This window comes from Pholis gunnellus (genome assembly GCF_910591455.1).
Source record: "Pholis gunnellus genome assembly, chromosome: 18".
In the NCBI taxonomy this organism is placed as follows: domain Eukaryota; kingdom Metazoa; phylum Chordata; class Actinopteri; order Perciformes; family Pholidae; genus Pholis; species Pholis gunnellus.
The window spans coordinates 21,016,154-21,041,153 of record NC_136545.1 but is presented as its reverse complement, the minus strand read 5'-3'; the positions used below and the strand labels follow the sequence as shown (position 1 = coordinate 21,041,153).

General features: G+C 41.4%; 2 protein-coding genes across 2 annotated transcripts; one reads left to right on the top strand and one right to left on the bottom strand.

The window, feature by feature from the left end:
- The first annotated feature begins 290 nt into the window (after nt 1-290).
- On the top strand, nt 291-17,684 carry fgfr1b (fibroblast growth factor receptor 1b). Its single transcript, XM_079179096.1, has 17 exons — nt 291-486; nt 5,617-5,743; nt 8,268-8,369; nt 8,479-8,651; nt 8,733-8,856; nt 9,256-9,446; nt 10,778-10,922; nt 11,019-11,209; nt 11,509-11,654; nt 12,856-12,977; nt 13,204-13,314; nt 13,402-13,592; nt 13,707-13,829; nt 14,854-14,924; nt 15,461-15,598; nt 15,982-16,087; nt 16,924-17,684. Exons 2-17 carry the CDS (start codon nt 5,635-5,637, stop codon nt 17,008-17,010), a joined length of 2,130 nt encoding a protein of 709 aa, XP_079035222.1. The 5' UTR covers nt 291-486; nt 5,617-5,634; the 3' UTR covers nt 17,011-17,684.
- Nucleotides 17,685-21,763: 4,079 nt separating this feature from the next.
- Nucleotides 21,764-24,656, bottom strand: stc1l (stanniocalcin 1, like; the record flags this gene model as incomplete). Its single annotated transcript, XM_079179331.1, has 5 exons — nt 21,764-22,058; nt 23,217-23,320; nt 23,428-23,535; nt 23,630-23,772; nt 24,536-24,656. 5 exons carry the CDS (start codon nt 24,654-24,656, stop codon nt 21,764-21,766), a joined length of 771 nt encoding a protein of 256 aa, XP_079035457.1.
- Nucleotides 24,657-25,000: the final 344 nt, after the last annotated feature.

Sequence of the window (25,000 nt, the reverse complement as noted above, 5' to 3'; positions counted from 1 at the left end):
AAGGAGAGGAAATCATTGAGGGGGGAGCACACGGTGAAGGCTCCTAGGGGAGAGGAAGGAGGGAGGAGGAGGAGGAGGGAGGAGGAGGAGGAGGAGGGAGGAGGAAGGAGGAGGAGGAGGAGGAGGAGGGAGGAGGAAGGAGGGAGGAGGAGGGCCGTGCATGAGGCCGGATTGCGCCACTCTGGACGTGGAGTGAATGAATAGATGGCCCGGGGGCATTAATGGAGTGGGGGGGTTAACTAGAGAGGAAACTCCCACTGAAGGCGTTTCTTCTGCGGACTCAATGTGGAGACAATACCGTGAACCAGCGGAGCTGCTTTTTCCCACGTTTTCTCTCCGAAAGCAGCTCGTGGATTAAACGGAGATGAGCTCCTGTTAGATCAGCTTTATTCTAACGTCTGGAGGTTTAACGGAGGACGGAACCTCCGTTCACCCCGCTTTCACTCCTCGTCCTCGGATAGAACAGAGAGCTGAGGACCGACGGAGGTAAAGATCCATTTAACTTCACAATGATTCAATCAAATGAAAGCTTTATTCTAAGGACGCTGCTTTACTTCCTCCGTCTGTTCTGTGTGGAGATCTTTGTTTATGTTCACTTTGTTATCTAAGAAATACTTCTAACTAAGTAACTTATACAACTATGAACTATAAAAGAAGAAAGTATGTAAAATACGTCATAACAAGTGACGTCAAAAGTCTTTGTTAGACAGAAGAGTATTCACTGCAGTACAACTGAACGATCACAGTACTTGTGTCGGTAACTTAATGCAGAACATGTTTCCTCTTTAATGTGGAACAAACTTCACGAGCTGATCTCTGGTTTTGGAAGAAAAACCTTCAGTTTGTAGTAACCAGTGGTGAGAGAGAAGTACTACTGCACTACACAAATACTCCACTACACTGAAGCTGTTGTTTGGGTAAAAGTACACAAGTATTACAGCTGCTTAAAGCATCAAAAGTAAAAGTACATCATGTAAAGTAGCCAAAACACTATAAAATACTCCATCACTAGTAAAAGTACTGCATTCAAAACATTACTCCAGTATTATTAGGAAAATGTACTTATAGTATCAAAAGTACTCATGATGTAGAGTAATAACTTCTGTGATGTATAATTATACTACTTGATGGTTGTTGTTGATGCAGTACTTTGATGTTGTACTGGTCGAGATACTTGTTTGACAATATGTCACTTAAAGTACATTTAGCTGATACTACTTCTGTGCTTTTCAATGCAGTATTTGTACGAGTTGTATTGCTACTTTTACCTTGTAGAAAAGTATCAAAATACTTCTTCCACCACTGTAAGTACTAGATGTTTGAGGAGGGTGTACTTACAAAGAAATACATCATAATTAAAAAAGTACAAAGTACAATATTTCCCTCTGAGATGAGGTGAAATATAAAGTATTAGTGGAAATACTTGTGTTAAGTGTAAAGTACCTCAAAACTTGTTTTTTTACAGTGTCGTATTAATACTTTTACAAGTAATTGCTCAGAATACTTCATCCATCCTCCAAAACTTTAATTTATTCTTATTCATAAACATACAGCTTCCTCTTCCTCTTCCTCCTCTTCCTCTTCCTCTTCCTCTTCCTCCTCTTCCTCTTCCTCTTCCTCTTCCTCTTCCTCCTCCTCTTCTTCTTCCTTCGTGTTCCTTTAAGACGAGACTTAAAAGCTGAATTTTGAACCTTTATCCAAAGTTCAGATTTATGTTCTGGAGATGTATGAAAACGAACACGTATTTAATAAGATGACGCCTTTAAAACACACATATTCATGTAACACGTGTGAATCGTAACCATTTGTCTTCAGCTGGTGGAGTTTCTTGTTGAGTTCTCTCAGTTAAATGTTATATTTTCTCGTCTTAATGAACTTATTAATGAAGGCTGTTAGCGTCTAGGAGCTGCTGTCAGCTTCCTGTGTGTCTGCGTCTTGTTTTTCCAGCTCGGATGTTTTGTGGCTTCGTGCGTCTCCGTGTTAGTAGAAAGTATTCAGAGCTGCCAGCCGGCTGCAGAATCTGGTGTGTAGGTGAAGTTCAGGAGGAGGAAAGTTATTCACAGCCGAGGACACGGAGCGTTCAAGAGCGTCTGAAATCTGATGCTTCAAACCGTTCCGCTCTGTCCAGATGTTGAAACGGTTTAAATCGCTGCCTCATGTTCTTAGAACGTCCTCCGATAACAGCGAGAGGTTTGATCTGTGGGGAGGCTGCATGTTCTCCTCGTGGCAGCGAGGTTCTCTCCGGGTTCTCCGGGTTCTCCGGGTTCCCCCCTCAGTCCAAAGAGAGTTTAGGTTGACCGATGACTCTAAATGGTTGGTCGGTGCAGGATGGGAGTGAAGGGTCGGTCCTGTGATGGAGACCTGAGCAGGATACGGGTTAAAGATGAAGGAACGGATGAAACCAACGGAACTTCATTGATTGATTTCAACACGTACGATCAAAATGATCAGTTCGACCACTGAATGATCGCTGTGACGTGAAGACGATTTGTTCTCGTAGATCCTGCAAAAAAAACAAGATGGCGACGGCCAGAACGATGGACTGGAGGCTTCACAAAGTTTTCAACATGAAACTCTTTAATGATCACAAAGAGTCTCATTTATTTAAGTGTGTATTAATAATGTAGCATGAAGCTGAAGGACACACTCTGAGAGCTCAGTGATGGCAGCCAACCAGCGTCCATCTTGTTTATGAGGCTCATAAGATGATGAAGATGATGATGATGATGCATTCACTGTCCTCTAACACTCCTTCAGTGTTCACGTCTCTTTCTAACTACAGACTGATGTTGTGATATATTATTACTGATATATTGTTACTGATATATTATTACTGATATATTGTTACGGATATATTATTACTGATATATTATTACTGATATATTATTACTGATATATTATTACTGATATATTGTTACTGATATATTATTACTGATATATTATTACTGATATATTGTTACTGATATATTGTTACTGATATGTTATTACTGATATATTGTTACGGATATATTATTACTGATATATTGTTACTGATATATTGTTACTGATATATTGTTACTGATATGTTATTACTGATATATTGTTACGGATATATTATTACTGATATATTATTACTGATATATTGTTACTGATATATTATTACTGATATATTGTTACTGATATATTATTACTGATATATTATTACTGATATATTATTACTGATATATTATTACTGATATATTGTTACTGATATATTATTACTGATATATTATTACTGATATATTATTACTGATATATTGTTACTGATATATTATTACTGATATATTATTACTGATATATTATTACTGATATATTATTACTGATATATTGTTACTGATATATTATTACTGATATATTATTACTGATATATTGTTACTGATATATTGTTACTGATATGTTATTACTGATATATTGTTACGGATATATTATTACTGATATATTATTACTGATATATTGTTACTGATATATTGTTACTGATATATTATTACTGATATATTGTTACTGATATATTATTACTGATATATTGTTACTGATATATTATTACTGATATATTGTTACTGATATATTATTACTGATATATTATTACTGATATATTATTACTGATATATTGTTACTGATATATTGTTACTGATATATTGTTACTGATATATTGTTACTGATATATTATTACTGATATATTATTACTGATATATTGTTACTGATATATTGTTACTGATATATTGTTACTGATATGTTATTACTGATATATTGTTACGGATATATTATTACTGATATATTATTACTGATATATTGTTACTGATATATTGTTACTGATATATTATTACTGATATATTGTTACTGATATATTATTACTGATATATTGTTACTGATATATTATTACTGATATATTGTTACTGATATATTATTACTGATATATTATTACTGATATATTATTACTGATATATTGTTACTGATATATTGTTACTGATATATTGTTACTGATATATTGTTACTGATATATTGTTACTGATATATTGTTACTGATATATGGAATGTAGAACTCATGAAAGCTTCTAAATGACGTCTTTAGTCTTTAGAAATAAATCCGTGTATCTTCCAACAGTTCGTATGATGTTTATGAAAAGTTACTCTCCATTATTTGTGCTACAAAAGTCCATCAACACATTTAAATATCTGCTCTTTACATGAATATATTCTTCAGAGGAGAACACGTCGTCAGGTTTAGACGGTGGTTTGAAGTGACGTTACTTAATGTTATGTGATAAATAAACCATACGTCTCGTTTCTCACGGGGAACAAGCTTTTCTTACTATTCTGACCCACAATCCTTTGCACAGCAGATATACGAGCAACAGGGTCACGGTGTCATGTTATGAGAAAGTAGTCCTTAAATGCATACTGCATGTAACAGTGTGTACTTTATAAGCTGCAGTGTGTACCAGAAGTAAAAACATAAAGTACGATTTGACGCTGTTGTTTCAACATTTATCTGATTTATTGTTTGCATTCCTCTGATGTCACACCTTCATGGTGCCTCAGGCAGCAGATGGTCTCTGTGTTTGTTTTAGTCCGTCGGTGTGAGTTTGACACTCGACAGTTATTTAGTAGAAGCAGGTGAGATGGGGGGGGGGGGGGGGGGGCACAGGTGTGAGCAGCCTGAGAGGAAACACCAGAGAAACAGTCCTGGTGGCTTTGCGTGGTTTTTTTTCCCAGCAGCCACCGGTGTCCTGTATGAACTTAGCAGAGACGCTCATTTTAAAAGTTTTGTTTCTTTAATTACTTTAATTAATTTACTTTTATTCATCAGGCTGTAAAACGCTCTCTGGTGGTGCGTTCAAGGACGCTCAAATAATTTGAGTTTTAGGAGGCCTGCAACAAGAAATGATTGTTTTCATAACTGATTTATGTTTTTATGTTTTTCATGATGAAACGTTTTGACTATAAAATGTAAGAAAAAAGCTTATTTTGCCCAAACAGAAATATAATAAAGATAATCAGATGATATAAAACAGAGAAAAGCAGAAGAATCACACATCAGAGAAGCTGCAACTAGAGACGGATTGATATGTTTTGCAATTGATAATTACGTTGATAGTTTTTTAAATCCATCATCATCAGACAATGAGCATTTCCTGTCTTCTAACAGATTTCTGAGGAGGAGTGACGTAGAGACCTGTCAATCACTGTGTAGTCCCGCCCCTAAAGCATCCCCTGCTTTATGGTCTGTGTGACTCTAAATGGACCATCATTTACTAAATGAACATCATGCTGTATTGAAGAAGACTTGAAACTAGAGATTGAGACCATAAACTCATGTTTACAATGTTTACTGAGGTAATAAATCAAGAGAGAAGTAGAGTCATTTTCTCATAGACTTCTATACAACCAGAGGAGTCGCCCCCTGGTGGACACTAGAGAGAATGCAGCTTTAACACATGAAGCTTTGACTTCACGGTAAAGAACCGGAGGTTTATGTCGGTTTGCTGGTTCCACTCGTTGTCTTCTTGTTTCTTCACAGAACATCGTGTTACTGATGATCAGTGACACAAACACAATCTGCAGTAAATAAGCTAAACCATGAATCTGTCTCGTCCACAGACAGGAAGTGAGGACAACATGTTTCCGACCCGCTGCCTCCGGCTGCTGCTGTCCTGCATCCTGCTGGTTCTGCTGGTCCAGTGTCCTCAGACTCGGTCCAGACCGGCCACCGAGGACACGGACACAGGTGAGACTCTCTTCACTTTCTGCATGAACAGATGAAGCAGATCTGTTGTTTCAGTCCTCAAACGAGGAAGTCCTGAAACAATTAGTCAATTAATCGACAGGCAGAAAATGTTCGTGCAACCGTTTTGGTAATGAAGCATAAAAAAGAGGCAAAAAGTTCCTCATCCAGCTTCTCAAATACGACATTTTGTAGCTTCTCTTTGTGTCTTTGTGGTCTCGTGCTTCAGACATGAGGACGCCATAAAGTCAAGAGTACAATTAAAAAAAGAACAAGACATACTCGTTATAAAACACTTCTGTGTGGTCGGCTATTTGTCAAATGTTGTCCTTTTACTTTGTTATCGTCGTTTATTTTGGATATTTGCATAATAAATCTAGTCATTATTTTTAATGGTGTATAATAATGTGCTTAGAGCTCGTGTTAGAAGTTAAACATCATAATTCATCTCTAATATCTGTTTTATATTCATGTGTAAACATCTCCTTCAAACTACTGGATTTATTCTAGTTTATCACCAAAACTACATTTTACAGACTACATGTGAACACATCATGATGACGTTATAATGTAGCTTCAACCAGTACTCATGTTCACTGAGCAGAGCCTGAAGGCATCATGATGTCACTGAAGTGAACCTCGTTGGTTAGCCGTTAGCGGTGCTGCTAACGTTACTAGCTCTCCTCTGATTGGTTGTTTACAATGAAACATGATCAGAGACTAGAAACACGTGTTCTACTGAGTGTTGCCCATAGACGACGATGGTTAAAATGTGTAATTAATCCATGGTTCAGGTCCGTTAGACCACTACTGGTTTTATTTGAGACCTTTTTGATCTTATTATTTTTGGAAAACTCAATACGTCTTCAGTGACCAATTAAGTACTCTACAACTTTTTGGAAGTAGTTGTATATAAGTGGTAAAAGTAGTCGTACTTTTTATATACAATCATGTTATATTTATACAAACACCTATTTGTTAACGGTCTTCGTCTATTCTTTACCTTTATTTGTTTATTTGACCTTGTTGTTCACGTTCGCAGCTGTTAGTTCTGTTTCTGTGCATCAAGAGATGCAGAAAACTATCACGGACTTTGTAAATACTTCTGACTGTGAACACTAAAACTCAACGGTCGTGAAGTGGTGTTTGTGTTTGAGGCTCTTTCATGTTCTCAGCTGTGGTTTCAAACTCTTTATTATATAAAAGCTTTTCAAACTTTCCAGTGAGACAATGTCTTTAACAGGAAAAGAAGGTTTGGCTGTTTTGGGGCTTTGAGGCATCTGAAACTGGTTAGAGTGATTTTTGATGGTGTGGCTGAGGCTTGGCTCTGGGGTCCTGGTTCTGAGTCCTGGTCCTGGTCTGTGTATCCTGTCCAGACACACGGAACCAGATGCACATAGTCTGGTGTGTCTCGGCCGCTCAGACTCTGTCATATGAATGTATATCTACCTTCTGTTTGTTTAGTTCCAAACATCTGGACTCCAGCTGACGGAGACTCTCCGTGATTCTGTTGTTTTTCAGCCCGTAAAGTCTCGTTTTTCTCTTCAGTCAAGAACTCATCAAATTTAGCCTCTTTTTGATAAACAAAGCCTGCTTTCAATTTCCCACCTCGCTCGCTTGGATCCTCTCCGTTATAGAAAGCCTCCTTTACGCTCTGCGAGACGATGAACTCAGTTAAAAGTTCCTGTAAGTGCCACGAACTCCCTAAAACCCAACCCAGCCTAACCAGCACACGCTGCTCCTTTTATAAACTCTTTGATGTGTTTAACAGAAGCTGCACATTTGTCATGATCTATATTTTCAACTCCACAACAGAAGGTTTTTTTTCCCAGAGATTCCCAGTTTTACTCGGTTGGTTGTTTTTGTATCATGGGGGAGGGTTCTCTGAGAAATAAGGGTTCCAAACGGGTTCTTCCCATCAAGAACCCTTTGATTCTGAGCAACCCTTTTTTGAAGGAAGGCTTCTTTGTGAGATTACAGGTTCCATTGAGAACCTCTTTTTGGAAGAAAGGGTTCTTGAAAGGATGGATCCTCCCAGCTCACACCCTCAAACACAGTGATGGAGAACCAGGATTGTTGTGGGTTTGAGCTGCACCACATCAGCCCCGGTCCTTTAGGGTTCTAGATGGAAACCTTTGGAATATAAAAGTGTTTTCAGTAGAACCACCTGGGCGGGTTCTGGATAAAACTCATTATTTAAAGATATTCCGGGGAAGTGTTGTAGTTTTTAAAGTCAGAGAGGGTTCAAAGGAAATATGAATAACTGTGGGGTGTTGCTGTTAACGGCCGGGCTGGGAGGCAGGAGGTCTCTGAAGTTTAGGAAGTGGTCGGTTAGTGAAGCGTCGTGCTGTGGCGGCGACGGCTCCTGTCTGAACCTCACTCACTGAGCCGGGGTCAGAGGTCAGAGGTTAATCCACAAACCGGTTTCATTGTCTGTCAGAAGAACATCAGAGAGGAAGCCCTGAAACCTGAACACACAGCAGCAGAGTTCATGAACGGCTTCTAAACATTTCAACTTCTTTTGTAGCCGACGCAGTGAAATCCTCTGAAGACGAAGAGGACGACGAGTCGTCCTCGGAGGAAAACAAACTGTCCAATGAGCTGTCGACGAGCAACGAGAAGCTCCAGAGTAAGCCTCCGGCTCTTCTTCTTCTCTCTTCCTCTGTTTGCTTTTGATTGTGAGGAACACGGACTCTCTGCCAACAGAAAGTGACGTTGATGTTTTTGTGCCTCGTCAGCGTCGGCGCCGCAGTGGGTGACGCCGGACAAGATGGAGAAGCAGCTCCACGCCGTCCCCGCCAGCAGGACGGTGAAGTTTCGTTGCCAGGCGACAGGAAACCCGGTTCCCTCCCTGCGCTGGTACAAGAACGGGAAGGTCTTCAGGAAGGACCAGAGAATCGGAGGGTTCAAGGTGAGTTTCACAGAACAGCAGAAGTCCAACCGCTCGTATCTGTGAGTTTTGTTTTTATTCGTTATCTCCTCGATCTTTCAGATCAGAGACCACATGTGGACTCTGATAATGGAGTCTGTGGTTCCGTCGGACAAAGGGAACTACACCTGTGTGGTGGAGAACGAATACGGGAGCCTCAAACACACCTACCTGCTGGACGTAGTTGGTAAGAAGTTACACCTGTGAGATTTGGACTACGTCCTTTTTATAAAGATCTTCGTCCACACTGAAACACGGGTCAATGCCGAGACTTTGAGTCAAGACTAAGACCAGAGTGTCGAGGGACAGAGACAAGACCAAGCCCATGAGAGGTTGAGACCAAGGAAAGACCAAGACCAGAGTATCTTGAGCCCGAGACAGCAGCTAGACTTTGAGAGGTAGATTCCGAGACGAGGCCTTCAAAAAGACTTTTCTGTCTCTGTTGTCAGAGAACACCAAGAAGCTCCGTGTTTGGATGAAAAAACAGGAGAAACGTGTGGACTGAACTAAGACTAACCCTGATGATGGTGAATGAATGTGTTGCTGGTTTGCCTCTAACTCTTTCTCTTTAAACTCTTCTCTGCAGAGCGTTCTCCTCACAGACCGATCCTGCAGGCCGGTCTGCCGGCCAACCAAACGGCGGTCGTCGGTCGTAACGTGGAGTTTGTGTGTCGAGTGTTCAGCGACCCGCAGCCTCACATCCAGTGGCTCAAACACATCACCGTCAACGGCAGCCGAGAGGCTCCGGACGGACACCCGTACGTCCTCGTCCTCAAGGTTCGTCCATCCGAATTCTAACTGATTTACACCCAGTAGCTCACAGGTACAGAGCTGCAACCAAGTTCATGTGTTTCTAAGAGAAGAACTGTTTTCTGTGGTCATTTGACTCGTACAAAAGAAAATGATTGTTGAAGAGTGAAGTTGTCATTCCAGTACTCCACTGCTCCTTTTAGTCGTTACTGCAAAACCTCACTTCAGTGAGTCTGTTACGTTTATACAGAAGTTAGCCCGCTACAGCGGCCGCAATCGCAACGGTACATAAAAATGGCCGCCGCTCTGACCGTCCTGCTACGTTGATTTAAGATGACAATTTTATTTCTACGACTCAGACTTCCCTAAAATCTTTACCAGCTAAGATGTTCCTTCAGTTTTAATGGTGCCACTTAGAAAATATTTCACGCTTGAAGTGTAATATCCGCTCAGTAGCTCTTCATAGGAGTCTGTTTATGAGGCGGCAGCTTGTCGGGAGGAGCTCTGCTGTGATTCAACGCTATAAAAGTGAAGCGTATTTGTGACCTTCTCTCGTGGTGTCGTCTCACTGCATGAGTTCTGTTTCATGTGTCTCTGACGGAGCTGATTCATGTCGTGGACTCGTGATGAAAGACACTCGTGTGGTTTGTTGTGTCGGGCGCGGATTACTATCAACTTCCTTTTTACAGTCACAATGAAAAGAGACGGTTTAAAAACAGGTATTTCATTATTTTCTGAACCAGTCAGAGTCTAAAGGAAAGCTCAAAACAAAACAAAACTATAAAGCTATGGGGGGTAATATTATGTAATTAAACTTGACCAGAGTTTATGTGGTTCCTGTAAAGTTGTGACGAGTATTTTCTTGCAGATTTATGACTCTATAATATAAAAAATAATATTCCCATATTTATATTAAATATAGATTCTTTTTTTTTCTTGTAAAATTTCTTGAATTTTTTTTTTTTAATTTACAACTTTATTTTCAGAGAATACCCGAGTTAAACGTACAACTTTAGTTTACATTTTGTTGTCTGAGTATCATCTCTCTCCTCCGGCTCTTTACTTTATACTTTTTATCCTACGTCTGGTGCTGTTCTTTGTTTTTCTTCTTGACAAAAAATCCTACAAACAACCATGAACACAACATCTGTACTTTACTTTGAGTCATCCTCACATACACACCGCTGCCACAAATACTCACCAAATGTGGATTAATCCGCCGCTGAAAATAGTACCCAAGAAATGCACAGTTCCCTCCTGTTATATGTGTGTGTGTGTGTGTGTGTGTGTGTATATATAATCTGTATAGATATATATTAGTTTTTATTTCTCGTGACATTTCTGTGTTTCTCTTCCAGACGGTGGGTTTGAACACGACCGATAAAGAGATGGAGGTTCTGACTCTGAGGAACGTGACTCTGGGCGATTCCGGCGAGTACACCTGTCTGGCGGGAAACTCCATCGGCGTCTCTCATCACTCGGCGTGGCTCACCGTCGTCGACGGTACGGTACGACATTCTGGAGCTCCTCCTGCAGGAACCGTCCACCATATTGATTTGTTCTCTCTCTCTCTCTCTCTCTCTCTCTTTCTGGTCTCAGACCTGCCTCCCGCCCCGCTGCACTCTCAGACGTACCTGGAGATCTTCATCTACTGCCTGGGCTTCTTCATCTTCATCATCCTCACGGCCACGGCGGTCGTCTGCAGACTCTGCTACGCCCCGAAGAAGAGCGACTTCAGCAGCCAGCTGGCCGTCCAGAAGTTAGCCAAGAGCCTCCCTCTGAGGAGACAGGTAGCGTCCTCTCTCCGGTTTGTTCCACTTCCTGTTTGTTACTGCTGACTGGAGTAAAACCAGCAGACCCGACATCATCACAGAGATCACATTAACATCAGGACTAAACTACACTTTGTCTGATTCACACTATTTGTTTAGTACAAAACTCTGGGCTCATAAATTATAGATTATTATTTTTTAAGTTGGTTCCCAGAAGAAGGAGAAAGTTTTAAAACACCAAAATTACTGTTTTTGTCAATGGAGTCTTGTGTCTTTGATGAAAACACAAAACAACAGAGTCTCTCCTCCCTCTGCAGGTGTCGGTCGAGTCCTCGTCGTCCCTCCAGTCGGGGATGTGTTTGATGCGTCAGTCTCGTCTCTCCAGCGGCGCCACCACCATCCTGACGGGAGTGTCGGAGTACGAACTCCCCTACGATCCCGCCTGGGAGCTTCCTCGTGACAGGTACGACATTCTGCAGGTTCAACTCTACCGGAGAGCTTCATGTTTCTGTTACACCCAGGAGACAACCTCCAAAGCTTCACGTGTTAAAGCTGCATTCTCTCTAGTGTCCACCAGGGGGCGACTCCTCTGGTTGTATAGAAGTCTATGAGAAAATGACTCTACTTCTCTCTTGATTTATTACCTCAGTAAACATTGTAAACATGAGTTTATGGTCTCAATCTCTAGTTTCAAGTCTTCTTCAATACAGCATGATGTTCATTTAGTACATGATGGTCCATTTAGAGTCACACAGACCATAAAGCAGGGGATGCTTTAGGGGCGGGGCTACACAGTGATTGATAGGTCTCCACCACTTCTTATATACGGTCTGTGGTTTCACCTGCTTCCGGTTTATTTCCTGTATTTAGTGACTGACTGCAGTCTGTCAGTGCTTCACCCTTCATTTAGTCCTGTTTCTGCTGCTGTATTCATGACAAATTATATCTGTCTACCAAGTGGCAATAAAAGTGCCGCCAGTAGATCCTCAGAAACCCACAGAACGGTTTGTAACGCCTTCTAATTTCAAGCAAGCAACATTATTCAAGCAAGAACGTTTAACACGACGTCGTCTGACGAGGTTCTGTGGTGGCCAGTTAAATGTCAACAATTCTGTTATCTTTGAAGATGATGTGAACGGCGTTTATTCCATCTGACAGAAGATAGAATTAATAAAAATTAAAAGGATTTCCGTCGTGATAACTTAACAAAGGTATTGAAGTTCTTTTAATACCTTTGTCAGAATTAAGGGTTCATTCTGACCAAACCAGTCTGTGATTGTTTAAGTGTTGGAAAGACTGACAAAGACGGATTTGATGAGTTTTATGTCTGTCGACTTTAAATGAAGTGTGTTTTCCAACATGGTGAAATTACTGTTTTTGTCAATGGAGTCTTGTGTATTTGGCGAGAGCGATAAAGCATACCATCGGTAACGTATTGATAACATGTCGGTAACATGTCTAACGTATTGATAACATGTCAGTAACATGTCTAAGGTATTGATAACATGTCGGTAACATGTCTAACGTATTGATAACATGTCTGTAACATGTCTAAGGTATTGATAACATGTCAGTAACATGTCTAAGGTATTGATAACATGTCAGTAACATGTCTAGCGTATTGATAATATGTCGGTAACATGTCTGCTGCGTGTCGTCCTCAGGCTGACTCTGGGGAAGCCTCTGGGTGAAGGATGTTTCGGTCAGGTGATTCTGGCCGAAGCCGTCGGGGTCGACAGAAATAAACCGACGCGTCTCTCTAAGGTTGCTGTGAAGATGCTGAAAGGTGAGAGCTGCTTTCTAAACTGAATGACGTTTACATTTGCATATTTAAATATAACATTTCAGAAAACTTGTATTATAAATCGTCTTAATATAAGTAATCAACTGGGGTAGTTTCATGTTGATATTAATTAGTTAAATATTCTTTTAGTTTATTATTATAGTCCAGATGTTGATCCTCTCAGAATGATTTGACCTTTGACCTGAGGCCGTCTTGTTGTCGTGTGCAGCGGACGCCACAGAGAAGGACCTTTCTGACCTGATCTCCGAGATGGAGATGATGAAGATGATCGGCAAACACAAGAACATCATCAACCTGCTGGGAGCGTGCACTCAGGGCGGTGAGTGTGTTCACGATGAGTGACGACCTGTCGGTGTTGATGTGTGTTGTCCAGATGTTTACGGTTGACCTCGTCCTCGTCCATTAGGCACCCTGTACGTGGTGGTGGAGTACGCCTCGCAGGGGAACCTGAGGGAGTTCCTCCGCACTCGCCGACCGGTCGGGTTGGAGTACTGGAGCGGGCCGAGGCAGGCGTCTCTGGGAAGTCTGGAGGTTAGGGAGCTGGTGTCGGCTGCGTACCAGGTGGCCCGAGGGATGGCCTACCTGGCCTCCAAGAAGGTCAGTCAGTACCATTTGTCACATTCTGCAGCCTTCAGACGATGAACCTCTTCTATGTGGCGTCTTCTGTAGATCTGCTCCCCCCCGATGTAACGCTGCTGTGTCTCCTCTCAGTGTATTCACAGAGACCTGGCGGCCCGGAACGTGTTGGTCACAGAAGACGACGTCATGAAGATCGCTGACTTCGGTCTCGCTCGAGACGTCCACCACATCGACTACTACAAGAAGACCACCAACGTAAGACTGAGCTTCAGCTGACTGACGTCTCCGTGTCTTCGTGTCTTCGTGTCTTCATGTCTTCATGTCCTAATGTCTCCATGTCTCTATGTCTTCATGTCTCCATGTCCTAATGTCTCCATGTCTCCATGTCCTAATGTCTTCATATCCTAATGTCTCCATGTCTACATGTCTCCATGTCTTTGTCTCCATGTCTTCATGTCTTCATGTCTTCATATCTTCATGTCCTAATATCTCCATGTCTTCATGTCTTCATGTCCTCATGTCTTCATGTCTTCATGTCTTCATGTCTTCATGTCTTCAAGTCTTCATGTCTTCATGTCTTCATGTTTTCAAGTCTTCAAGTCTCCATGTCTCCATGTCTCCATGTCTCCATGTCTTCATGTCTTCATGTCTTCATGTCTCCATGTCTCCATGTCTTCATGTCTTCATGTCTTTGTCTCCATGTCTTCATGTCTTCATGTCTTCATATCTTCATGTCCTAATATCTCCATGTCTTCATGTCTTCATGTCCTCATGTCTTCATGTCTTCATGTCTTCAAGTCTTCATGTCTTCATGTCTTCATGTTTTCAAGTCTTCAAGTCTCCATGTCTCCATGTCTCCATGTCTCCATGTCTTCATGTCTTCATGTCTTCATGTCTTCATGTCTCCATGTCTTCATGTCTTCATGTCTTCATGTCCTCATGTCTTCATGTCTTTATGTCTTCATGTCTTCAAGTCTCCATGTCTCCATGTCTCCATGTCTTTATGTCTCCATGTCTTCATGTCTTCATGTCTTCATGTCTTCAAGTCTCCATGTCTCCATGTCTCCATGTCTTCATGTCTTCATGTCTCCATGTCTCCATGTCTTCATGTCTCCATGTCTTCATGTCTTTATGTCTTCATGTCTTCATGTCTTCAAGTCTTCATGTCTTCATGTTTTCAAGTCTTCAAGTCTCCATGTCTCCATGTCTCCATGTCTTCATGTCTACATGTCTACATGTCTACATGTCCTCATGTGTTTTTATGTCTTCATGTCTTCAGGGTCGTCTCCCGGTGAAGTGGATGGCACCAGAAGCTTTATTTGACCGCGTCTACACGCATCAAAGCGACGTGTGAGTTCCAGCTTTAAAGACTCGACGGGTTTTAATTTATCTGCAGTTGTTGTTTGTTTTGTTTCAGGCATTTAATAACATAATATATAAGTCTGAATATTAATCAGACGAGTCACAACGACGACTAACGGAGATATTCATTTTGAGTTCATCTGCTGGTTGTTTTTGTTGTTTGCTCTGTAAACAAAAGTCCGAAACCCAAATATATTTATTTCAAAGAGAGAAAAGCATCAAATATTCACATCAGAGAAACTCGAACAAACTAATATTCAAACGATTAATCAAACATGGCTATTGATTGATTAAGAGATTGATCAACTATTGTGTCTCTTTGCATAAATTCATAAATAAAGAAAATACAGTGAATCTTGCTTAATAAGCATCATGGTGCAGTAGTCTCTTACGAAATTATACAAATGTATCCTGAATTCCATCAAACAACGTGGTTAAAATAAATGTAAAATATCTGAAGATGACTATCGAAGGCCTTCCTCTCTCGCTCTCTGATGACGGCCATGTTGTTCATCATTGTTCAGGTGGTCGTTTGGAGTCTTGCTGTGGGAGATCTTCACCCTCGGGGGGTCTCCGTATCCCGGAGTCCCCGTGGAGGAGCTCTTCAAGCTGCTGAAGGAGGGACACCGCATGGAGAAACCCTCGGCCTGCACCCAGGAGCTGTGAGTCCACATCAAAAACCTGGTCCTCAGAGTGGAAACGTAGACCTGACATAGACTTTGAGTCAGTCCTATAATGACAAACAAGAAGTAGAAATGTTCTCATGTTCTCTGAGATGTTTCTGAGGTATTGATGTTATTATAGATCATATCTAGTTAAATTCTTTGTCATCAATATTACGTAGTCATATCTTATCTATATTCATTTTGTGTTCTCTATAATATTGTGAGATTTAATGATGATGTTGATATTATATATTTCTGTTATGTTTTTTTTAAAACCGTGCCGAACAAACTAAACAAAGATCAGAGAACATCTCGTCTGAAGGACAAACTGAATCAGGTGAATAAGTGTTGATGTCTGATGCCGGTTGTTGTGTCTTCAGGTATCTGATGATGAGAGACTGCTGGAACGCCGTCCCGTCTCGCAGACCGACGTTCTCACAGCTGGTCGAAGACTTGGACCGCATTCTTTCTGTCATGGCGAACCAGGTAACGTGTTCATCAAGATACCTCCATTCAGTTCATTAGAAGTTAATATTGATTAGACATCGACTACTTCAGCACATTCAGCATTGAGCCTCATTCACCAACTGTTTTCAAGAAGAAACTTTTAAAAAGAAACACAATTTTAACCAATGTTTTCTTATTTGGGATTTCTTAAAGCTGCATTCTCTCTAGTGTCCACCAGGGGGCGACTCCTCTGGTTGTATAGAAGTCTATGAGAAAATGACTCTACTTCTCTCTTGATTTATTACCTCAGTAAACATTGTAAACATGAGTTTATGGTCTCAATCTCTAGTTTCAAGTCTTCTTCAATACAGCATGATGTTCATTTAGTAAATGATGGTCCATTTAGAGTCAAACAGACCATAAAGCAGGGGATGCTTTAGGGGCGGGGCTACACAGTGATTGACTGGTCTCTACCAGAGACGTATACGCCGTCTCTACGTCACTCCTCCTCAGTCCTAATATGGTCACTTCCTGTTCACTGGTTGCAAAAAATGCCGAAATGGCGAAGGTCATAATCCAAGTTGGCGACTACTAGATCGCAGTCGACCCCACGATGACTACGTCCACTTCTTATAGAGAGTCTATTGTTTGCCCGTGTCGGCCACCGTAGCAAAGTCTTAATTCCATCAAAAGTGAATTGTATTTTTATTAAGAAAATCCAGTAGTTCGGCCTGAAAACGGCTGAAAATGTCTGCAAACGTTCCCTGGGACACTCTGACTTGTTGTAGCTGAAATCTGAGGTTTGGAGTTTTGTTTCAGTGTTACAAATCTGTTCATACCGTCCGATATCTAATCCTGTGATTCTGTCTCTGCAGGAGTACCTGGAACTGGCTGTTCCTCTGGTCCAGTATTCTACGGTCACCTCTTCCTCCGACTCGGCTCATTCCTGTAGCTCCACATAAGCGTCCTGGGACGTTTTCTTATTTTTTCATTCCTGGAACACTTCATCCCGTTTCCTCTGCTGCGCCGGGCGGCGGCGGCGGCGGTGGTCCCAGACGAGGCCCGCGGCCGGAGGAGACTCAGAAGAAACCGCCTCACTGTCGTCCATCAGCGGCCGCCTGATGTGAAGAACAGCTGGACTGAGCTGGACTCCCCAGTTAGGCCTCAGGAAGCAGCATCTCATTCATAAAGACTGAGTTCACCTGAGAGAGGACTGTGAGAGCTGCTGCTGTGCTGCCCATTGCATCAGTGCTTTGGTTATGTTAATAATAATAATAATAATAATGTGTGAATATTGTAAATAATAGTTTGTATTATGTGGAAGACCAAACTGGATTTAAAAGAGAAATATGAAATGAAAGGGAAAAGTAAATAAAGGGAGAAACAGATGAATGAATCAAATGCACAAAATATATAAATAAATATGTAAATGTGTAATAAAATTAATTACTCATTTATAGATTTATTTCTTTGTGCTTTTGCGTTCATAAATTTATTTTGCACCAATATTTCATGTTTTTCTCTGCAGTAAAGTCGCATTGCCAAAGATGATGTACACGTCAACATTGCACTTATCCTCCCGCTGATGACAGCCCGCCATTTACAGAAAATGCTTCTAGTTGAATGTCTAAAATTAACTGATTAACAACAGTATTAAAATTATTTTTTGAATTTTTACTCCGGTTGAGATGTTGTGATTAAATGGACAAAACACGTCCTCACTTTGTAGTTCAAAACGTTCGGTCCTCACTATGTTGCAAGTACAAGAGGCCAAACACACACACACACACACACACACCTTCCTCTGGCTGGTTTTCTCTGCAGATCCTGAATCAGTGTTTCCTTCCCACAGAGAGGAAACGTGTGTTACGTTGGACAGGAGGCTCCTGTGAACGTTCATCATGCACTTCTGTCTCTGACATCTTATTCCCTCTGCAGCCGCTGGCTGACTTTAAAAATCGTACTAAATCAGTTAGAACGTCCTCTGGCTCTCTTCGTCCCTCTGCTTCCTGTTTTCCAGCAGTAAAAACTTCCCTGATGATCTGAATCATTTCCAGAGAAAACTTCTCGTTCTCTGAAAATGCTGCAGATGTTCAGTAAACTTCTGTCGTGCCAAAACATTCTAACATCAATAACTTGGTCTGAGCTTCAAACTATGGGCCTCTCATCATCCCTCTATGCACTCGTTACAGGCATAGTGTCTTTTCAAAATGAACTTCCATCTTCATAGGAAGTTAGGATTAGGCAAAAAAAAACACTCTACAGCTTGAAGAAATTGTTGAACACTGGGGAATACGTATATTCCTTTTCAAGAGTTAGCTGTTCAGATTGAGTCCTCTCTCATGTACAATCAATATGAAGCTACAGCCATTTATCTTAGCTTAGCTTAGCATAAAGACTGGAAACAGAGGGAAACAGCTAGCCTGACTGTCCAGAGGTAACAAAATCCACCTAAAGCCCACAGATAACACTAAAATCTATGGTCAGTTCAGTGAAAACTAGACAAAACGGTGATGATTTAACTCTCTACAAGAAACAAGTACTTCCCAAAATATTGAACTATTCCTTAAACTTTGAAAAAACATTTTTGTTTGGGCCAAATTGTTAAATCTGTAAAACAAGTACTTTTGATCTCAGTCTCAATTTTGAGCTCCATTTAGTTTAGCTATACTTTATTTCATTTTATTCTATTCTATTTGTAAATTGATTCCTTCTGGAGATAAAGTCATAAAACAATCTTTTTTCTTCAAACTAAATCAAACCTCATCTTCAGCCGAACGATTTAAAAACGTCCTCCGTGCTTCACACTTTCATTCCTAAATGTCATTAAATTATTAACGATCTTTTTCAACTTCTGCTGCAGAGTTTAAACTTTTCTTCCTCATTTAAAACTCAACCTTCAGTCAACAGCAGCGTGTTTGTCTCACAGCTGCAGTTTTTATCGGCTCTACTTCCTGGAAACGTTAACACGTGAAGCATTGACGCCTGAGGGGGGGGGGGGGGGGAGTTAATGGGCCATAATGAAGACGTTATGTGTCGGCCATTAGCCGAGCGACAGATGGCCGAGTGAGAGACATCAACACCTCCAGTGTCGAACCGACGAGTCTGAACAAACACTGAAGGTATTAAACTGTTTCTGTTCACGTCCAACAATCTCTGACCATCTTTTTCCAAACAAAACACACGTTTTCCTTTGTTTCACTCTCAGTCTGGGTAGTTTCAGAGCCACCAGGTCGTCCTGCAGACGATCAGACTGAACCCTGATCAATAACTGCCATCGTGTGTCAGGACCAATAAATACTAATATAGAGACACCAGTTTTAATTACTAAGGAAACAGAAAAGTGCTGTTTTATGAACAATATTATCAGGAGGAGGAAGTCTGAGGTCTGTTCCTCGTTGATGCTGCAGACTGAAAGAAGTATTCAGAATCTTTTACTTCAGGAAAAGTATAAAATACTCTGATACAAAGTCCTGCTTTCAAAATAGCAGAGAGGTGAAAGTAGTATTATCAGCTTCACGTACTTAAAGTACCAGCAGTACTGATACAAAAGTACTCACTGTGCAGTAAAATGTCTCCAACGTTAAGGTACTTCATTACATTCAAAATCCTACTTAAGTAAAAATACAGAAGTATTATCAGTAAAAGTACTCATTGTGCAGTAACATGTACTTAAAGTATCAGTAGTAAAAGTACTCATTGTGCAGTAACATGTACTTAAAGTATCAGTAGTAAAAGTACTCATTGTGATATTATTAGATCGTTAATACTGAAGCATCAATGTCAGAGCAGCATGTTACTGCTTTGAATGTCGCTGCCGCAAGGAATTGTGGGACAGCATTATCTCCTTTCCTTTGGTAAAGGAAGGTCTAATCCCAGTGTCCTTCCCTAAGGCCTTAAACCCTGACCCCTCAGTGAGAGGCTGTGAGAGTTTAACATGGTGGAAACACGAATGGGAATCTCTTCGTTGTGTATTTGACTCCCTGATTTGAACGTCTTCCGGGCTCTTTCCTCACAGGATGAGATGAAGGGGGCACGTTGGTACCGGGCCTCAGACTCTCTGGACCTGCTGGTCTCCATCTGTCCACCAGGTGCCCTCAGACTCACCTCACCTGTCTCAGTCACATGACTCTCTCTCATTCACCTGCTCACCTGTTTCCACTTTCCCTCATCAGCCGTATCAGCAGCCTCCTTTTCTCCAGATCCTAAATGTTGTCGATGCCTCTCAGTCATCCGGACCTGAACCCGATTCTGGTCCTTCGTACCCGTTCCTGGTCTCTGACCTGGTACCTGGTTCCTGATCTGCTCACCTGTCGTCCCCTCTGGTTTCATCGGACTCATCGGACTGACTTCCTGTTCCTTCACCTCAAAGTAAGTTATCATTCGTCCTACCTGTGTGGCTTATGTATGGAAGCCCATTCCCGCCAGCAAAAAATTAAAATTAAATGAAATTAAAAAAAAACATCATGATCTTTTTTTTTTTTTTTTTTAAACTTTTTTCCGGTTAAATAAAATAAAATAATTAAAAAAAAAAAACATCATGAATTTCTTTTTTTTTTAAAACTTTTTTTCGGTTAAATAAAATAAAATAAATAAAAATAAAACGTCATAATATATATATATTTTTTTGGGTGGATTTCTTTTTTTTTTTTTGCTGGCGTGAATGGGCTTCCATACTTATGAGTCAATACAGCCAGACACAGACGTTATGGTGGTTTAGACTCTCTTTGAGTCTCTGTAGTCGTTTTGTTTCTCTTTGTAGTCACGTTGAGTCTGGTTGTAGTCTTGTCTATTTGTAATAATAATAATTCCGTTCCGTTATCCAAACCGCTCATCGTATTCAGGGGCGCTGGAGCCGATCCCAGCTGACATTGGGGCGCAGGTCAGGGTTCAGTCCTCCTCCCTCTGATGCCGTCAGTTCACCGGTCATGACCGGTCCATAAAATGGAAATCCTTCAGTACTTTTACTTTACTTGAGTAAATGATGTATTTATAGTACTTATTTATTTGTTGTTCAAACATCAGAGCAGCTAGAGAAAAGTAAGAGGACATCTTTATGTACATTAACGCCACCTGCTGGTTCTTCTACAAGCGACACAAATAAAGTTTAAAATGAAATCTTTTGACTTAATGGTGCATATTATATTATTATAAGAAAGGAGTTTATTATTCCCTCTTTCAGGAATACATTTCTACTTTATTAGAAGTAGTATTATACTGTTTATTTGACCTTTAATTGTATATATAGCTGTATTATTACTGTATGTGTGCACATATACTATTTGTTTTGATCAGATAAAGAAAAATCACACGAGCCAGAAATCATATAACATCATTTATTTCTAACACAAACCAGCCTTTAATGTTCCAGTAACTTCTCATTCAAACGTCACAAATAAACTCAAACTACTAAAGTGATCTCAGATCAGTTCGTCCTCTTAACTGGAGACGTGAAGACGCTCTACGACCAGCGTGGAGCGTCTTCAGGACCTCCTCGGCCTCTCTTCCCTCCCTCACTACGTTAAATATAACTCATAAATTAACTTGTTTAAGAAAATAAATATTTAATCATCATCACTGTAAATCGGCCTTTTTTTTCAAATGTCTGGAACAGGTCGGACCGAGCGAATCACCCTAAATAATAATAATCATAATAAGTCATTATTACCCCCGATCGCCGTCTAAAGCTGCGTGTTATTGATCTGCATGTGTCGTCTACTGCTCGGCTCCGCCCCCCCCCTCCACGTCGTCCACGGACCTCTTCCTGGCGAACAGGTGGGTGGGGTCGCGACCCCTGAAGCCCGGCTGGATGTTGAACACGGGCATGTTCCTCCAGCTGGACGGGTTGTTGAGGGCGGCGGAGCCGGAGCCGGCGGCACACGGTTTGTTCTGGACCAGCTGGAGGAAGGTCTCCATGTCGGGGCCCAAGCGGGCCACGAGGCCGGTCCTCACCGTCGCCACCGTCTCCTCGTCGCAGGCCTGCAGCGTCTGCAGCAGAGTGCTGTAGTATCTGGAGGAGCAGGGACAGGAAGTCAAGACTGTGCAGGTGAAACCTTATTAATGTCCACCAGGGGGCGACTCCTCTGGTCCTATAGAAGTCTATGAGAAAATGACTCTACTTCTCTCTTGATTTATTACCTCAGTAAACATTGTAAACATGAGTTTATGGTCTCAATCTCTAGTTTCAAGTCTTCTTCAATACAGCATGATGTTCATTTAGTAAATGATGGTCCATTTAGAGCAGGGGTCCCCAAACTTTTTCCTGTGAGGGCCACATCACTGAACACATCGTTTGACCTAGGGCCCGATCATGGGGGGGGGGGGGGGGGGGGGGGTGGTGCTACTCGCGTGCTACTCGCAGGTGAGCGACCGTTGCATCGTGCGCGCGGATCGGGGCTCGGCTCTTCTACTTCTTCTACTCTTCTACTTCTACAGGGTGCGCGCATGACAGCTCTCATCTCGTTCGCCCCCTGGTGGTTGGCTGATTAAAATTCGATTAATTGTGCAGACTGAAAAAAATCATAATGCGTCTCTGGTATTGTGCAGGGGGCCGGACCAAATGTGGAGGCGGGCCGCATCCGGCCCGCGGGCCGTAGTTTGGGGACCACTGATTTAGAGTCACACAGACCATAAAGCAGGGGATGCTTTAGGGGCGGGGCTACACAGTGATTGACAGGTCTCTACCAGAGACGTGTACGGCGTCTCTACGTCACTCCTCCTCAGTCCAGATATGATCACTTCCTGTTTGTTGGTTGCAAAAAACAAGATGGCGACGGCCAAAATGCCGAACTGGAGGCTTCAAAGCGTTCACAAACCAACGAGAGACGTCACGACGACTACGTCCACTTCTTATAAATTATTGATGGTACAAACAATAACTTGTAACCGTATTTATGCCTATTTGACGTTATTTTTGATTGTTGATGGAGCTGCTACATTGTTAGCATAGCATAGCATCGACCGAACCAAACTCCATTCAGAAAACAAGCGTTTTAAAAGTTGTTTGCTTCTCGTCTTAAGACCTAAAAATAGAATGAAATCTGACTTTTTACAAATCTGTTTCACTATGTCGTTATTACAGCATCCTTTTTTTATCCGTTTATCTACTCAGGTGTGTGTGTGTGTGTGTGTGTGTGTGTGTGTGTGTGTGTGTGTGATCAGTGCTCACCTGTTGGGGAAGTGCGTGGGAACCTGCACCACCTCTCCGATGGCGTCAGGGTTGGTTCGAGCCACAGTGCAGATGTCCAGACTGCTGTAACACTCTTCCTGCACCTTTTATTATGAAATAAAAAGAGAGACGGGAACTCAGCGACCAATCAAAAGTGAGGAACTCAGCGACCAATGAAAAGGCCGGAGTGTGTCGGTCAGAGGTCACAAACCTCAGCGATCATCCTCTGGAAGATGTTACAGCGACGGATCGTTTGGAAAACCTTCGATGAGATTCCCTGAGAGATGCAGTGAAGACTCTTCTTCACGAAGGTCTTACCCTGAAGAGGGAGACAGGCAGGCAGGTGAGACAGACAGGTAGACAGACAGACAGACACAGGTGAGACAGGTAAGTGGGCGGGTAAACAGACTGACCTCTGTGTTGAAGGTGGCAGCTGATTGGAGGAAGAGCTCACAGATCTCGTGCATCCCGTCGGTGTCACAGGTCGAGTTTTCTAGACAAGAGAAGAATCCACAGCCGACGGCCACGGCTCCATTCAAACATCTGGCAACGTCAGCTGCAGACAGACAGACAGACAGACAGACAGACAGACAGACAGACAACATGAGTACTGATCCATTACAGGAAAAGTTCCAAACATCAGCACAAAAACACTGCAAATGTCCTTTTAAAATACAAATATTAAGACTTATTTTAGTCATAAATTTATCTTGTAGAGACTTTAAATATTTTCTCGTTGCATTTAGAATCTTACTTCAATAAAAGAACTGTTATTATATTATCCACACGTTAAACAGCATTTAAATGTTGAAAGTTAACGTGGAGCTCATTTCATTAAACCATATATAAATATAGACATACATATATATATATATATATATATATATATATATATATACACACTTTACTTCTACTCTAACACAGTTTGGAAGCCACTACTTTTTACCTCTCTACATTAAAATCCAAAGCAACAAAGGGAACAAAAAAACAAAAGAAAAACAATAAATGAAGAATAGAACTACTAATGATAAGAATACAAACACATTCAGAGAACACAAATAACAATAAGTTAAAGAAAAAACAAGAGAAGTTTATATTCATTAAAACCTTCACAAGCTACAAGTGATGAACACATGAACTCATCAATAGTTCTAATACTATAATATATATATATGTATATATATGTGTGTATATATATATATATATATATATATATATATATATATACATATATAAGTATGATCTGATGCTGAAATGTTAAAAAAAATCGTTGGCAAACAAACTTTAAATCAGAACCGGAGAACAGAACCGGGACTCACTCGGGCTGTTTGCAGAGAATCGTGCCCGGCGGGGAGCAGCCTCGTCCGGCAGCAGCTCGAAGCCCGCAGCGGAGCCGAGGAGGAGGAGGAGGAGGAAGAGCAGCGAGGAGCCGGACGTCATGCTGTCTGTCTGAGAGGAGGAGGAGGGAGTGCTGGTCCTGGTTCAGGTCTCTGGTCCTGGTTCAGGTCTCTGGTCTAGTATTTATGTATCACGGCCGCGTGGGACGGACCAATCAGAGCTCCGTGTGTGTGTGTGTGTGTGTGTGTGTGTGTGTGTGTGGGGGTGTGTTAATGGTTTATTCATGAGGGTAATTAACTCATTAACATAATTGGATATTTCCACGCATTCCACGAGACGAGCGGAATTTCCGAGCAGTGACGTCACCGGGGGATTTCAGACTTTTAGAGTTTGAGTTAATTGTTGTCAGCTTGTGATCTGAAGTACTGTGAATGAGTACACAGGTT

Excerpts from the sequence above, each read along its gene's own strand:
- fgfr1b (XM_079179096.1), top strand. The coding sequence starts at position 5,635 with ATGTTTCCGACCCGCTGCCTCCGGCTGCTGCTGTCCTGCATCCTGCTG. Across the intron at positions 12,978-13,203 it reads TGCTGTGAAGATGCTGAAAG|CGGACGCCACAGAGAAGGAC; the intron begins GTGAGAGCTGCT and ends TGTCGTGTGCAG. Across the intron at positions 13,315-13,401 it reads GGGAGCGTGCACTCAGGGCG|GCACCCTGTACGTGGTGGTG; the intron begins GTGAGTGTGTTC and ends CTCGTCCATTAG.